General features: G+C 45.3%; 2 protein-coding genes across 3 annotated transcripts in view; one reads left to right on the top strand and one right to left on the bottom strand.

Moving 5' to 3' along the window:
• rb1 (RB transcriptional corepressor 1) overlaps window positions 1-13230 on the top strand; it is a 189878-nt gene that overhangs the window by 106124 nt on the left and 70524 nt on the right. The window lies entirely within an intron of this gene.
• On the bottom strand, window positions 3549-6122 carry lpar6 (lysophosphatidic acid receptor 6). The gene has a single exon (XM_033032844.1). The coding sequence runs from the start codon at window positions 5054-5056 to the stop codon at window positions 4022-4024; it is 1035 nt and encodes a 344-aa protein (XP_032888735.1). The 5' UTR covers window positions 5057-6122; the 3' UTR covers window positions 3549-4021.

Genomic DNA, 13230 nt, shown 5'->3' with positions numbered 1-13230 from the left:
GCCTATCCTTAGCCCCACGTCCCCCTCCCTTTTCATCTGTGCATTAATTGCCTCATATTGTGTTTTGTATTGAATTCTGTCTTTACTTTGTGTACTAGTCATGTCTCTACTATTTATTTCATTCCCCTTACATGTTTTTCCTCTACCTGCTAAATTTTTGTAAGGTGTCCTTGAGACTCTTGAAAGGCGCCCATAAATAAAATTTATTATTATTATTATTATATGGGTGACAATAAATAATCTCAGCTGTCAGAAGGAAGGCTATGTTAGAAGATTCATTAAATGCAACTAAATTTTGTTTTTGTCAGACATAAGATTGCTTATTTGCAGAAGCAATCTCCCTCAGACTGTTTGGAGGTCCATAGTACATTCCCAATAATGTGACCTTCCCTTTTTTTGTTGAAGTAAACAATAGAAAATGGGCAGTCATATTATTGGGAATGTACTACGAACCTTCAAACAGTCTGAGGGAGAATGGAGCGCAAATAAGTAATCTAATTTCTGACAAACCAAAACTAAAACAAATGCCATTAAGTAAAGGGCAAGAATAGTGGGAGATTTTAATTGTCCGCATATTGCTCAGGTGGCACAAAAGATGAACAAGGAACAAAATTCTTGAATTGCTTTCAAGATTACATTTTTATCCAATTTGTTGCAAGCCCAACAAGGGAGGGGATAACTCTGGCTTTAGTTTTAGGAAATGAAGCTGGGCAAATGGAAGGGTATTTTTTGGTGGTGGTATAAATCAGATGGATTTAGACTGAAAAATGACAAAGATTAAAAGAATAAAGGCCATTCATTACACTGAGAAGTGAATGAGCAAACATTCAGTGTAAATAAAGGTATATGGAAGTAAATCGGTCTTAAAGCATTGGGAAGTATTTCATATTTCCATAAAATATAATATTGGACTGCCTTTTAGATGACAATAGCTAAAGGCAAAAATGGGAAACTCTTGTGAGACAATGAGAGCTTAATACAGTAAAAGGCCTGGAAGGAAGCATCTAGAAATGTAAATGTAACCTGTCCGACAGATCAGAAACACTCTTCAGGAGTCAGGTGTGGATTTGTCAATGACCACTGTCCGCAGAAGACTTAATGAACAGAAATACAGAGGGTACACTGCAAGATGCAAACCACTGGTTAGCCACAAAAATAGGATGGCCAGGTTACCGTTTGCCAAGAAGTTTTTAAAAGAGCAACCACAGTTCTGGAAAAAGGTCTTATGGACAGATGAGACGCAGATTAACTTATATCAGAGTGATGGCAAGAGCAAAGTATGGTGGAGAGAAAGAACTGCCCAAGATCCAAAGCATACCACCTCATCAGTGAAACACGGTGGTGGGGATGTTATGGCCTGGGCATGTATGGCTGCTGAAGGTACTGGCTCACTTATCTTCATTGATGATACAACTGCTGATGGTAGTAGCATATTGAATTCTGGTGTATAGACATATCCTATCTGCTCAAGTTCAAACAAATGCCTCAAAACTCATTGGCCGACGGTTCATTCTGCAGCAAGACAATGATCCCAAACATACTGCTAAAGCAACAAAGGTGTTTTTCACAGCTAAAAAATAGTCAATTCTTGAGTGGCCAAGTCAATCACCCGATCTGAACCCAATTGAGCATGCCTTTTATCTGTTGAAGAGAAAACTGAAGGGGACTAGCCCCCAAAACAAGCATATGCTAAAGATGGCTGCAATACAGGCCTGGCAGAGCATTACGAGAGAAGGCACCCAGCAACTGGTGATGTCCATGAATCGCAGACTTCACGCAGTCATTGCATGCAAAGGATATGCAACTAATACTAAACATGACTACTATCATTTACAGAATGCTGGAACAAGTCACTTTTATTTTTAAAAAGTTAGCCATTTAAGACAGGGGCTGGCAACCTTGTTCTGCATAGGGGCCAGGACCCATGTCTGTGAGCGGATGGCGGGCCACATCTATCACATGCACACATGGATCCTGCCCCGGATGGCGGGCATCAAAAACACATGGATTCCCCCCCTTCGAGGACGCCTGGCCCCGAGTTACTGGTGTTCACGAACGGCGCACCTACGGACCATTGCCTTGGCTCTGTCCTGAAGGCGGTGGCTCAAATATCGTACTCACTCGTCCCTGGCCTACTGACAACCCCGATCCCGACAGTGAAGCCCAGATACAGACGGTGCGCGGCCATGCCGGTGGCATTGCGCAGGATGCGGTACAACCTGAACTTGGCGCTTTACTCAGCCATTGCGGGCCATCAGCGCAGGCCTCCTTGTGTTATCGCGCCTGGGCGCCATGGCCTCGGACCCGGGAGGAGGATCACGCAGGGCTATGGCTGTCTTTTTCAGCGAGTTTCACCCGACCCTCGGTCCGAAATCACCTTCCAGGAACCGGAGATGACGGAAGTCCTCAGGAAAAAAATACGCCTGCGGGCCGGTTGATTTTGGGTTACGGGCTGGATTCGGCCCGTAGGCCGTAGGTTGCCGACCCCTGATTTATGACATGAAGCAATTTTTTTATGTTTATGAATGTGGTACTCTCCTCAAAGGACTATCGAAGCACTAGCATTTCCTCTTAAGATAGAAGCGAATCAATTCTTCTTCTTGCGTATGGCGTGCACAGCCTAAAGTTGTGGGACAACTTGTTCTATTTGATCTTATTTGATTGTGCACGCCAAGTTGATTGCATTCGTCGAACCTGGGTGGACCACGTGAAGGTTGCAATCTTCCATCCCGAATCAATTCTTGATTAACATGAGAGCACTGTGGTACAGCGGTAGAGCCGCTGTCTCAGTACCAGAGACCCCGGTTCCACCCTGGCCATGGGTGCTGTTTGTGCAGAGTTTGTGCGTTCTCCCTGTGACTACATGGGTTTCCTCCAGGTTCTCCCGCTTCCTCCAACTTTCCAAAGACATGCAGATTTGTAGGTTAATCGGCCTCTGTATAATGACCCTGGTATGTTGGATGCAAGTGGGATAACATGGAACTAGTGTGAACAGGTTATTGCGGACGCAGTGCGCTGAACAGTCTGTTTCCGCCCTGTATCTCTAAACAAAACTTAACGTTTACAGCAGGAAGGTGACCTAGCTTAGGTTACAATCAGGTCAGCCATGATCTTATTAAATAGTATAGACTTATGGGGGAAGAGTGGCCTACTCCTGCTCGTAATTCATGTTGATGTCTCAGAGCGAGACGTAGGGGATTAGTATGGCTCATTCTTGATTGGTACAACATTGAGTCAAATCAAGACTTTATGTGTTGTAAATTGCCAATGGTTCTCTTTTGTAAGACAGCTTTTGTCTCGGATGGTCTTTCTTTAGTAAGTTTCCCCCCTTCTGTCATAGATGGCTCCCTCACCTGCATCTCCTCTGTGACCCGTAGTTCTTCTCTCGCTCCCGCTCCTCCCAGACCAACAAGGAAAGGTGGTCCCACCTTTCACCTCACCAGAATCTGCAGTTTCTTATCCTTGCCATTGTTAATTACCTGGCTGGATTTGCAATATTGCACTGCAAAGTTTCATTGTATGCATTCACAGAACATGTACCAAATATGATGTTAGAACATTAATTTATTTTTATGTAGATACAAATGTTTAAAAATATGCCTTTAATAATAATTACTGTACAATTCATCGTTAGAGAAATCTTAAATGAGTGATCTCAGTAAAAGCAATACTTTGGGATCTAAATTTTCTCTGGCTATGGTTCCTTTGTACCTCATTTTAAGATTTGTTATTCACCTGGTTTTTACTGAGTTAAATGTGAACATTAAAAAAATATGTGGATATTACATCGTCAACGTATCCCTTTTACACTTTCCCCCGATGGCTTCCACGGTAGCGCTACATAAACCATTCGTTTTCAATCCTAGACGAAAGACCGAAAACTCTTGTTTGCTAACCATTAACCACACCCCACTGACGGTGGCGATAATTAATGTTGTAGTTTTCAAGTGTAGTAGGTCACGTACTCAAAGAAATAATCTGCGTGCATCAAAATGTGATGATAAGAATTTGTACTTGGTTACTAAACAGTTGAGTCTAAACTAAGTGTTTTAGATTTTAATGTCCGCAAACTATTGGCGAGGAAGCCTGTAGTGTGCGAGGATTCCAAATCAGAGTTGAGCCTTAGGGACTTAGACTTCCTCTTGATTGAATTCTGAAAGGTTTCAGAAGTGAAATAATAAACGATGGGGTCAAAACAGCAGTTGGAGACAGCAAAGCATAGTGTGATGGGATACACTGTTTTGACTGCAGTTACCACTGAGCAATTTCTCACCGCTCCGGTCCTTACCAGCGAATACATCACTAGGGTTATATTGTATGGCACAAAGCAGCAGACAAAAATGAGGAAATGGACAACAATCATTCGCAGGATTTTCTTCTTCTTGAACTTACTACGAGAAAGAGTAATGGGCTGTCTTAAAGTCCTCAGCACCATTGAAAAGCAGAACATGTTTAGCAACAGCGGGATTACAAAACCGACTATCTCGATAAATATTACAATCTTTGACAAAAACTTCTTCCAGGTATCGTTGGAAAAATTTTCAAAGCAGGTTTCTGTGTGATTGCCTATTAAATTGGTGGTTTTCAAGAAAGTCGCTGGAACACTTCCTGCCAGCACGGTCAGCCACACGGCAATGCACACAATGATAGCATTTCTCCTCGTCCTCAGCATTCTCGATTTAAAAGGGTGGACGATAGCCAGAAAACGATCGGCGCTGATGCAGGTCAAGAAGAGGATACTCCCATACATGTTCGTGAGAAACAGAGTCCCCGAAACTTTGCACAGCAAATCCCCAAAGGGCCAGTGTCGGTTCGAGTAGTAGAAAATCCGAAACGGCAGCGTAAAGACAAACAGCAGGTCTGACACGGCCAGGTTTGTCATATATGTTATGGTTTCGTTTCTTAATTTTAAGGAGCACCTCAAAACATACAGGGCCACACAGTTTGACACGAGGCCGACGGCGAAAACCATTATGTATACGCTACTGTACAATGTATACTTAAAGGAGTCATCCTGTTCACAAACAGTGGTGTTCGAGGCTGCCATAGTGAGCATTACTCCTGCGAAAACGGTGCTCTTTTCCCGACCACTTTTTGAGATTTTGGTTCGAGTAAGTATTACGGTCAAATTACGTCGGCGAATACATCCGTGCTGTGAAGTTGCTTATTTTCCTGGATTTTTAAGACGGCCGTGTGATTTAATGCAAGGAATGGGCTCTCGGTTACCCATTCAGCATTGGTTCCGTTTGTGTCCCGGTTATGCTGGTTACGCACCAGTTTCTGCTAAACAGATGAGGATCAAAATCTTGGGCAGGGGGAGGAATGAGGACCGTTGTGCTAACCAGGGGTATACCGCTACACAAAAGAAATCCCGTTCCGAACAATCAGACCACAGTTCAGGTGGAACAAAGATAAATTCTGGTTTTCTGAGTTGCTCAGTTGGTTCAATGACATCGTGGCTCGGTAGTTTGCTGCGATATTATGCCGAGGCGAACAAGATTTGTCCTCCACTTCGCCAGACTTGTGCAACAAAGGTTCTTAGCTCGAAACAAGCCTACCTTGCTGCTGGCGGTGGAACAGGCTTTTCAACTCCCACAGTGGCCGCACGAAATAACTGAATACGGATAATATGTCACGGCCTTGTGAAAATCGTTCCGAGCTGGCTTTCCTCCCAAATGCAAATTTCATTGGCTGTACCAAACGTCTCAACTATGCAAATAGGGTGATGTCAGAAGAAGACGGTCGGAATTGGACAAAGAATAGGCTGAACCCGTTTTATTTGCTGAGCAGACCAAATACCCCCCCCCCCCCCCCCATGCTCGTAAAGATTTAACAATACGGGATTTCTGATCTGTTAACTACTTAAATGCTGAAAAAATCTAGTCGATAACCAATCTTTGAAGAAGCTTGTTCAGACTTGAACCTGACTCAACAGCGATCTTTTACCTTTGAATCTTGGAGTATTTACGAAATGCACATCTAGTCTTAAAATCACACCATTCGCCTCATAATTCGCACTTCGTAATGAAATTGCATCCCGGTAATATTTTGGACTTCAACCATATACACACCCCTTTGCATCTCACTGGGTTAACGTATGAAGAGCGTTTGAGGGCACTGGGCCTGTAACTCGCTGGAGTTCAGAAGAATGAAGGGCGGCCTCATTGAAACGTGCCGAATAGTGGAAGGCTTGGATAGAATGGATGTGGAGAGGATGTTTTCACAAGCCTAGGACTAGAGATCATAGCCTCAGAATTAAAGGACGTTCCTTTAGGAAGGAAGAGGAATTTCTTTAGTCGGAGGGTGGTGAATGAGGAATTCTTTGCCATAGTAGGCTGTGGAGGCTGTCAATTGATATTTTTAAAGCAGAGAGATAAATTCTTGATTAGTTTAGAGATACAGTGCGGAAACAGGCCCTTCGGCACACCGGGTCCGCTCCAACCAGCGATCCCCGCACATTAACACTATCCTACACCCACTAGGGACAAATTTTACATTTACCAAGCCAATTAACCTACAAACCTGTACGTCTTTGGAGTGTGTGAGGAAACTGAAGATCTCGGATAAAACCCACGCAGGTCACAGGGAGAACGTACAAACTCTGTACAGACAGCACCCATAGTCGGGATCGAACCCGGGCCTCCGGCGCTTCATTCGCTGTAAGGCAGCAACTCTACCGCTGCGCCACTGTGACTGCCCTTTAATATTTATATGGGTGTCAGGGGTTATGGGGAGAAGGCAGGAGAATGGGGTTAGGAGGGAGATACAGATCAGCCATGATTGAATGGCGGAATAGACTTGATGGGCCAAATAGCCTAATTCTGCTCCTATAACTTATGACCTAATGACCCCAAATCCACGTAGATTTAATCAAAGGCATTACCATCATCAACTCTCCTTATTGCTTAAAAAATCGTTAATCAAACATGACCACTCCTTAAAGAATCCATGCCAAACGTTCTTGGTTAATTGCGCCTTTTTAAACTAAATTTATACTGCCCCTTAGAATGAATTCCAGTAATTTGTGGATTAAAATTAACTATCCTGTAATTACTTGGTTTATTTTTTCCTTCTTACATAGAAATCAAATGAAAATAAACCGTATATGCTAGAAATCTGAATGCTGGAAACGGGGTGCATGAAAGTATCAGAAATAAAAACAAAAGTTGTTTTTTCCAAGATTTTCTGATTTTATATCTGATGGATTTAGGTTTATCATTCCAATGTGGCGGCTCCCAAGGGTTGGGCCATCCTAACTGTCAAACTCCTCGGCACGGGAATGGTTCAGTCCAGAGGCGGCCCTTAACCAGAGGGTTTAAAGGCAAGGGTTTGGGTGCCATCTTTCCCTCGTGGACTTCCCTACATCCGGGGAGAACATAAATAAAGGTGCCTCTCAAAATACCTGACTCCTCTCTTTCGTTTCGGGACCCACGCACCACATTGGTGACCCCTCCGGGAGTTCAGTCTACCTCACCGGTGATTCGACCATCTCCACGTAGACATTGTAGGGCCTCTTCCGCCGTCCCGGGACATCACCCACCTCCTGACGATGGTGGACCGCTTCACGCAGTGGCCGGAGGTCATACCGTTGGCCGATACTTCACGGCTACGTGCGCTCATGCGTTGTCCGCGCACTGGATTGCTCATTTTGGGGTGCCGCCGCACATCTCCTCGGACCGGGGGCCACAGTTTACCTCCGAGCTGTGGTCGGCCATGGCTCGCTTGCTGGGGGTGCGGCTACACCACACCACGGCATATCACCCGCAAGCTAACTGTCTGGTGGAGAGGTTCCACCGGCAGCTGAAGGCAGCGCTGAAGGCGCGACTCTCCGGCCCGGACTGGATGGACGAGTTGCCGTGGGTCATGCTGGGCATTCGGACTGCTCCTAAAGAGGACTTGGCCTCATCATCAGCAGAGCTCGTGTACGGGTCGCCACTCACGGTGCCCGGGGAGTTAGTGCCGTCGGCACCGGGGCAGCAGGGAACGCCCTCATCCACCTTAAAGCACCTTCGCGAGCAAGTTGGCAGGCTCGCACCTGTCCCGACCGCACGTGCCATCAGCCCTCCAGGACTGCCCCTACGTCTTCCTGCGCCGTGAAGCCCACCGGACGCCACTCCAGAGGCCGTACGAGGGCCCGTTCCGGGTGCTGGAACACGGGCAGACGACCTTTGTGCTGGACATGGGGGGCCGGCCGGACGCCGTGTCGATTGACTGGTTGAAGCCGGCACACCTGGACATTGACCAGCCGGTGCTGGTTGCCCAACCTCGGCATCGAGGGCGCCCCCCTTCACGGCTTCCTCCGCCTGTCACTCCACCTGTCCTCCCGCCAATCCCTCCACCTGTCCCTCCACCTGTGCCTCTGCCAGCCCCCCGGTCGGCTGACTTCCGCACGCGGTCCGGCCGGGTCGTGCGCCCGCCGGTGCGTTTCGTGCCTCGGGTTCTGGGGGAGGGGGGACCTGTGGCGGCTCCCAAGGGTCGGGCCATCCTAACTGTCAAACCCCTCGGCACGGGAATGGTTCAATCCAGAGGCGGCCCTTAACCAGAGGGTTTAAAGGCAAGGGTTTGGGTGCCATCTTTCTCTCGTGGACTTCCCTACAACCGGGGAGAACATAAATAAAGGTGCCTCTCGAAATACCTGACTCCTCTCTTTCGTTTCGGGACCTACGCACCACACCAACAGATTTATTTAACACAATGATTTTATGTACTGGTGGAATTTCCAACTCATCTCTATCATTTGTCTTAGTCTCTGGATCATAATTCAATAATAGAACCAATTGATTGCTCTGATATCTAAATAAAGACAAACAAGGTGGCACTCAACTCATGTGTAGGAAGGAACTGCAGATGGAAACATAGAAAAATAGGTGCAAGAGTAGGCCATTTGCCCCTTTGAGCCAGCACTGCCATTCAATATGATCATGGCTGATCATCTAAAATCAGTACCCTGTTCCTGCTTTTTCACCATATCCCTTGATTCCTTTAGCCCTAAGATGATGGTTTAAACTGAAGATAGACACACAATGCAGATAGACACACTTCTTCCCAAAGCTAGCCATGGCTGTGCGATGCGTGGTGTCCCGCAGAATTTCCCACTTCTCTGTTGCAGAGTAAATACAGAAGTTAAGACACCTGTATCCTAGGTAGACCACATTTTCTTCACAGTTTAAAAATTTTAATGGCGTGAACTATGAACTAATGTTTCATTTCTCTATGCTGTAATCCACCTGAAAGATGTTTGCGATTCTCTTTGGGTCATAACACAAATCTGCAACCTTGGAGTTTCTATTTCTTTTATTTCACAATACATGTTTTTATGAGATATAATATTAGATATTTTAGTTGAATAAGGAATGATTGAATAGATATTTCAAAGATGTTAAGGTGAACTGATAGTTGGTAGCTGGAGAGAGAATAGGTTTGCTGCTTGGGGAATCCTATCCAAAAAGATATATTTAGAAATATTCAGGAGCAAAGTTAGAAAATGCTTCAACGTGCAGAGGGTGGTAGGAATTTGGAGCACTTTTCTGTGGACAACAATTGTTGATTAATTGATGTCATTTAATTTTACATTTGTAATGTATGGATTTATGTTCACAATTGGTGTTGAGGAATATTGTACAAATGCTAGTGTGTAGCTTTGGACATGTCTAATTAATGACCTCACTGAATGGCAGATTAAATTTAAGGAATTAAATGTACTATCTGTTCCTGATGGTTGGACAATACGAACTGAAACAGTGCATACATGAAAGTAATAAAAAGACTCTGTATCTTACTGCACGTATAATTCAAAACAAAACTGATTAACTCTGTTTTAATAGAAATAAGCATGATCTGGTAGTCATTGCAAACACGTGGCTGCTGGATGATTTAAATTTGTTCCTGAATATTAAAAAATAGATGTCATTTTAAAAGGACATTGAGCCAGGAAGAGTTGAAGAAATTAACGATGATCTTCGAGCAACACTCAGGAAAACAGGATGTCGAAACACGTTCAATGGAAATTGGAAATAATAAAGAGAAATAGAGGGATTAACAGTTACTCAAGCAGTAATTATTAACAGGGCAGTATAAAAGGAATAAATAATGGAAGCTTGTTAGAAAGATATGCCGCTAATCATGGAAAATTTTAATCTGTATGGACTGAAAAATGCCTGATGGGCAAAAGTAGTCTAGATGAGGATCTTATGCCTGGAGAGGAAGCTATGCATGACCTGGTATGGAGCAATGAGGTAGGATTGATTAAACTCATTGTGAAGAGTCCTCTGGATAGCAGCATTCCACTACTAATTGAATATTACCTTAATTTTGAGTGAGCTCCAAGGCTAGTATTTTGAATTTAAATAAGAGCAGCCATGAGACCATGAAAGGTGAGCTAGCTACAATAAAATAGCAATTGAGGTTATGGGAACAATCAATAATAATACAGTGGTAGACATTAAAAATTATCTTTCTGAATAGATAGTCTATCCCACGACTGAAGGGGTAGTTTGATACTCAAAGGGAAGAACGATCTCCTGTGGCGTTCTGTACTACATCTTGGTGGAACCAGTCTGTTGTTGAAGGTTGACTAGTGTGTCTTGGAGGGGGTGAGCTATATTGTCCAAGCTGCTCCGCAGTTGAATGAGCATCCTCCCCTCCAAGACCACATCCGATGAATCCAACTCCGCCCCCAGGACAGAGCTTGTGATGAGTTTGTTAATCCTGTTGTCGTTCGCCCTGCTGCCTCAGCACACTACAGCGAAGAAGATGGCACTGGCTACCACCAATTGGTAGAACAGCTGCAGTATCTTACTGCAGATGTTGGACTGGAGCCTTCTCAAAAAGTACAGCCGGCTATGTCCCTTATTGTACAGAGCCTCAGCGTTCCTGGAGCAGTCCAGTTTACCGTCCAAGTACACGCCAAGGTATTTGTACTTCCTGGTAAACTGCACATCCACACCATTGATGGAGACAGGGGACAGAGGTGTTCCTCTCCTCCTAATTTCCACCACTAACTCCTTGGTCTTGTCGATGTTGAGCTGCAGGTGATTTGGCCCACACCACTCAACAAAGCCGTAGACTACACCTCTGTATTCAGCTTCCCTCTCCTCACTGATGCAGTCCACAATTGCAGAGTCATCCGAAAACGTCTGCAGGTGGCAGGAGTTATATCTGAAGTCCAAGGAGTAGATATAGGACAGGAAGGGAGAGAGGACCGTCCCCTGTGGTGCCCTTATGTTGCCAACTACCATGTCCGAGCCACAGTTCTGAACCCTGAGATATTGTGGTTATCCAGTCAGGTAGTTGGTGATCCAAGACACCAATGGAGCATCCACCCGCATCTTCGTCAATTTGCTCCCTAGCAGTGCAGGCTGGATGGTGTTAAAAGCATTAGAGAAGTAAAAAAACATGACTTTCATGGTGCTTCCTGGCTTATCCGAGTGAGCATAGGAACGATGGAGCAGGTGGATGATGGTGTCCTCAACCCCCATCTTTGTTTGGTAAGCGAACTGCAGGGCGTCCAGAGTAGGGTTTAATCAGGGGTAGCAGGTGAGTGAGCACCAGCCTCTCCAGGGACTTCATAATGTGTTGTCATTGGAGAAGCTGGGACTTTGGTACAGGAACCAGACAGGATATCATCCACATCACAGGAACTCTCTCCAAGCTCAGGTTCAGTTTGAAGATATGCTGGAGTACTCCCCACAACTGGCTGGCACAGGCCTTGAATATCATCGGGCTGACACCATCTGGATTTGCGGCTCAGCTCTTTCCTCACCTGCTCAGCCTTGATGGTCAGGTGGGACAAAGAAAGGGAAGAGGAAGTGGACCAAGGGGATCGAGGGGGAGAATCTGTCTGGGCCCCACTTCAAATCTGTTAAAAAAAACAGGTTTAGCTTGTTCGCCTAGTCCTGATTGTTTGCCCCCCCCCAGGTCACTGGTCTTCTAGTAGCCTGTAATGCCCTTCATGCAGCTCCACTCTAACTTTTTTCTAGTATGGCTGTATGGTAATTCAAATTTCACTGTACCTTAACTGGTAGATGTGACAATAAATTGTCCTTCAAACCTTGAAACCAGAACACTGGAGCAATCCTATGCAATCACAAGGCGAACGTGCAAACTCCACACAGACAGCACCAGAGGTCAAGATCGAGGTCAGTCTCTGGCGGTGTGAGGCAGCAGCTCTACCAGCTGCGCCACTGTGCCGCCCATAATTGATACTGAAAAACAGGGTGTTTTATATTATATACAAAACAGTTTTTTTGTATATAGAGGATATGAACATCGCAGAAATACTTGTTACTTGGGAATTGACAATGAAGTAGGAACTCGGGGAAAACTGTAGTCTCCAATGCAATGATAACAAACTATTAAAGCTGTGAGACGATATCTATTGATGGATGTTGTCTTAGAGCATTAAGGGCCTGTCCCAAGCGCGACCAAATCGGAAGCAGGGGCCGCGCAGAGGTCGAGTGAGTGACGTGAAGTTCGAGCGAAGTCCGAAGGGCTTGCGCAGCGTCAAGACGCTGCGTACGGTGTCAAGATGCTGCGTATGCCCGTTGAGGCGGTGCGTACGGTGTTGAGGTGGCGGCGAGCCGGCAGGCCGTTACCACGCGAAATTTTTGAACACGGTCAGTTTTTCGGAACCCGATGTCGGGACCAGCTCCGCACAATTCCAACGGCTCCGGCGATTGAAGTGGGACCGGACCCACGAGACCGTACGGCTCAAGCGACCACGTTAGGTCGCGCTTGCCGCATGGTGTCGCATGCTCGTGGGACAGGCCCTTTAGGTCGCGCTTGCCGCATGGAGTCGCATGCTCGTGGGACAGGCCCTTTTGAAGAAGTAGCTAGTGAGATACTGTAGTTGATGCGTTAGTTTGAAATGTTCAAAAATCCAGAGATTCACTTAAGATTGTAAAATAACATTTATTCCAAATGGAACAAAAATGGCAAACAGGAAATTATAGGAAGGCGCACTCAACATCTGTCGTACATTAAATGTTTGGAGTTATTTTTGATGACATTTTTGCTGGCACTTGGGGAAAATAGGATAATCAAGCAAAGTCAACACATTATTGTGAAAGGGAAGTCATGTTTAAAGTAATGTGTTGTAGATAAAATGGATGTACTGTATTTGTTGCCAAAAAGCATTTGATAAGGTGCTGCATGCATCAAACTGTAGAAAATAAAAAGTTAATTTATAAGAGCAAACATGGCATGGAACGAAGATTGGCTAACTGGTAGCAT

Source organism: Amblyraja radiata, chromosome 14, assembly GCF_010909765.2.
Source record: "Amblyraja radiata isolate CabotCenter1 chromosome 14, sAmbRad1.1.pri, whole genome shotgun sequence".
Classification (NCBI taxonomy): Eukaryota; Metazoa; Chordata; class Chondrichthyes; order Rajiformes; family Rajidae; genus Amblyraja; species Amblyraja radiata.
Note: the sequence above shows the minus strand (reverse complement) of the source record. Positions and strands in the feature narration are given on the sequence as shown.